Here is a 3,512-nt window from a genome sequence, read left to right as displayed (position 1 = left end):
TTGAACCGCGAGCCAGGGGGCGCGGGCAGATATCCAGGAGCCACCAAACGGACGCCGCGGCGCCGGGCGGACGCACTGACGCCCCTAGGGCCCAGGGAGTCACAGGCTGGGGGACACGCCAGGCAGCGGCGCAGGCTCGGGAGCCTCCCCGGCCGAGGAAGCCAACTCTCGCGGGGCGGGGCGCGGGGGCGGGGCGAAGGGGGCGGGGCAGCCCTCCGTGCCCTCCTCGGGCCCCGCCTCCCGGTCAGCGCCCTTAGCCGCGGGCGCGTTGTTGGTTTCGGGTTGTCAGGCAGCAGCAGCATAGGCTGTGACCAGTGACCAGAGATCTAGAGGCCGTGGGGGTGCGGCTCGGCCATGCCCAGAGTCGTGGCCTGAACCCCTCCACCTGCCGCAAGCATGAAGGACAGCGGGGACTCCAAGGACCAGCAACTCATGGTGAGACCCCTTTAACCTCTTCCTGGCTTCTTCAGTGGGCCCCAGAGGCCAGGCTACCTCAGCCACTCTTTGACAGATAGAGCAGTCCTGTCCCCTGGCTCCCACTCCACTGAGATGATGTGCAAGGGTCGGGCTGGGATTGCCCGGGTCAGCTTTCCACAAGTCCTGGAGTGTCCAGAGGAATCATGGCCATTCTTCCAAGTGAGGCCTGAAAAGTTAGCCCATCTTCAACCCCACACCCCTTTTTAAAGCCTCCCACTGAGGGATCCCATCCCAAAGCTGGTGGAGGTGGGTCTCAGAGCAGGTCTCCCTCTGACCCAGAAAAGCCAGGGTCAGGGCAAGCATGACCTACTTGCCCCTAGAAGGAAGATGAGAGTTGCAGCCCTGGTGAGGTCAGGAGCTTAAAGGGAGTCAGGGGACCGGGACGTTATTGGTAGGAAAGCAAGAGCCCCTCTTCCCCAACAGAGAAGCCAGCATGAGGTGGGGAGTGGCTGGTTATTGGGTTGGAACACAGATACTGTCCAAGTGTCCCAGTCAGGACTCTCAATATTTCAGAGATATGCTGGAAGTAACTGTGATGGCTCCGCAGAGCCCTGGGGTCTGGGATGGATGAGAAGGTGGGAGTCGGGGCTGCAAGGGGAGGTGGAGACTAAAGGTAGAGATTCCTGATCAACAATGGTGGCCAAGCAGAGCCATGAGGAAAGCCTCAGTGACCCCCAAGACCACCACAAGGCTCTGGGGATGGAATGGGGGATGTGTCCATCTCCAAGCCTCTTCCACACCCCTTAACTTCTGAGATCTGGGCATGGGCCTTTATCACCAGCTGGTGGATGGTAACATAACTGGAGGATAATGTTACCCCAAATACCCCCACCTCTGAGGGGCAAGTTCAAGTCTCCCAAGAGGAACCTTGACCCCAGCCCCCAGGCAAGCCCTGGGCTCTAGAAATCCTCCTCGGCAGTTTAAAATGTGTCTTTTCAAAAGGGGTTTTCCCTGACATGTCTGATGTGCTCCCCAGGGCAGGGACAGAAGGGTCTTCCCCTCCTGCCAGTGGAATTTGATGAGGAACCCAACAAAGATGACCTGACAGGCAGTGGAGGATCCTATGAAAGTGAAATGTCCTTACCTGTCCTGAGGGCCTGTTCATTCTATTCACACACCCAGCAAGTGTTTCCCTTTGATTAGCAGAAGACATGCTCCTCCCCTCCACCCATTCTTTGGAGTGACCCATGTATGGAATGAAGACCTACCATTTCTCACTGGCTGGGGAACAAACAGAGAAAAGGCCCTGGGTGACACTTTCCTTGGGGTAAGAATGTGGTCACAGGTTGCTAGGATGTTGAGGGCAGTTCCCTATGCTGTCCCACCTGGCAGGCCCCATCCCACAGCCTGCCCTGCCTACACCTTCAGTTGCAACATCATTCACGGATGCACAGATAAGCTGCTCCAGTGACAAAGGCTCCAAGTTCAAGCCCAGGGGAGCTGTAAGTGCTTCATTTGGGCTCAAGGCTCATGCAGCCTGGAGGAGCAGACAGCTCTCTCCCTGGGGCTCTCTCTGAGGCTCCAGGCTCCTGAGAAAATTCATAGACTCAGACACAGATTGACACCCTGTGGACCTGCTGCCTTCTGACCTAGGATGAAGGAAGCCTGGGATGGCTGGACACTAGAGAACTGAGGGGCTTTCCTAGGGGAGGAATCCTGAGGTCTCCTCATTCTTCTCTCTGAGGCTTGGCTCAGCCCTACAGGGTATGGTCTTCACTTTCAGGTGGCGCTCCGGGTCCGGCCCATCAGCGTGGCAGAGCTGGAGGAAGGAGCCACCCTCATTGCCCATAAAGTGGATGAGCAGGTATGCAGGACCGCGGCTGAAGCTGCAGAGCAGAGGTCTGCTCAGAGCGCTTAGCTTACCTGGCAGGGACAGGGACTACCTGGCTTACAGTACCATCCTTCCTCTACTTGCTGACCTCTTGGCTATGCCATTGACAACATCATCAAGGAAACTAAAGGCTCTTCTCCCAGGAAGCCTTCCATGTAGGAGGATTCAAGCAGAGCAAAGGGCTTTTGTAGCCAACGTTTCGTATGCCCTTTCTGCCTTCCCATAGAGCATGTATTTATGTGGTCTAGCACTAATACCCACTCCAGAGTGTTTATACTTGGCAAAGTCCTTGGGCTGTCTGTTTACAATCTTGGTCTTCTTGTCACTATGATGAGGGATGTAAGGCACACGAGGCAATAAATATTTATCAAGTACTCACTATACTCTGAGGATCATGCTAGAAGCTGGGAAACTATGGTGAACAGAGAAGACCCTGTCCTCCCTCCATTACCTTATAGTCTTTTATTTATTTGTTTGTTTCTGTATTTATTTGTTTGTTTATTTTTAAGCCAGAGTCTTACTCTGTGCTCTAGTTAGAGTGGCATGGCATCATAGTTCACAACAACCTCAAATTTTTAGGCTTGAGCAATCCTCTTGCTTCAGCCTCTCAAATAGTACAGGCACCCACCACCATGCCTAGCTCATTTTTCCAAGAGATAGGGCTTTGCCCTTGTTCAGGTTGGTCTTTAACTCCTAAGGTCAAACAATCCACCTGCCTTGGCCTCCCAGAGTGCTAGGATTACAGGCGTGAGCCACCATGCATGGCCTTATAGACTAGTGCAGTCGTCAAAGAATTGTGGCCTGGCACGGTGGCTCACATCTGTAATCTCAGCACTTTAGGAGGCTGAGAAGATTGTTTGAGATCAGGAGTTTGAGACCAGCCTGGGCCACATAATAGCGAGACCCACTCTTTACAAAAGAAATTTTTTAAATTAGCCAAGCATGGTAGCAGACACTTATAATCCCATCTACTCAGAAGACTGAGGCTGGAAGATCCTTTGAGCCCAGGAGTTTAAGGCTACAGTGAGGTAAGATCATGCCAATGTACTCTAGCCTGGGTGACAGAGCAGGACCTTATCTATCAATCAGTAGCACTGAATCACAAACATGTGTGAGTTTGCAGCTAACAAGAGCTGCAAAGAAATGAGTAGTGCTGAGAGAGTAAGAGGGGAACTTGAGCTAGGCCCGGTGGACAGGGGGCTCC

General features: G+C 53.7%; 1 protein-coding gene across 1 annotated transcript in view; it reads left to right on the top strand.

The window, feature by feature from the left end:
* Window positions 1-396: 396 nt before the first annotated feature.
* The window catches only part of KIF19 (kinesin family member 19), a 23,935-nt gene continuing 20,819 nt past the window's right edge, over window positions 397-3,512 (top strand). The window contains exons 1-2 of the mRNA XM_003786604.3: window positions 397-435; window positions 2,201-2,281. Coding sequence (XP_003786652.1) covers window positions 397-435; window positions 2,201-2,281 — 120 coding nt within the window. The remainder of the gene's footprint in view (window positions 436-2,200; window positions 2,282-3,512) is intronic.

Source organism: Otolemur garnettii, unplaced genomic scaffold (assembly GCF_000181295.1).
Source record: "Otolemur garnettii isolate 467f Iridium unplaced genomic scaffold, OtoGar3 scaffold00018, whole genome shotgun sequence".
NCBI lineage: Eukaryota > Metazoa > Chordata > Mammalia > Primates > Galagidae > Otolemur > Otolemur garnettii.
Note: the sequence above shows the minus strand (reverse complement) of the source record. Positions and strands in the feature narration are given on the sequence as shown.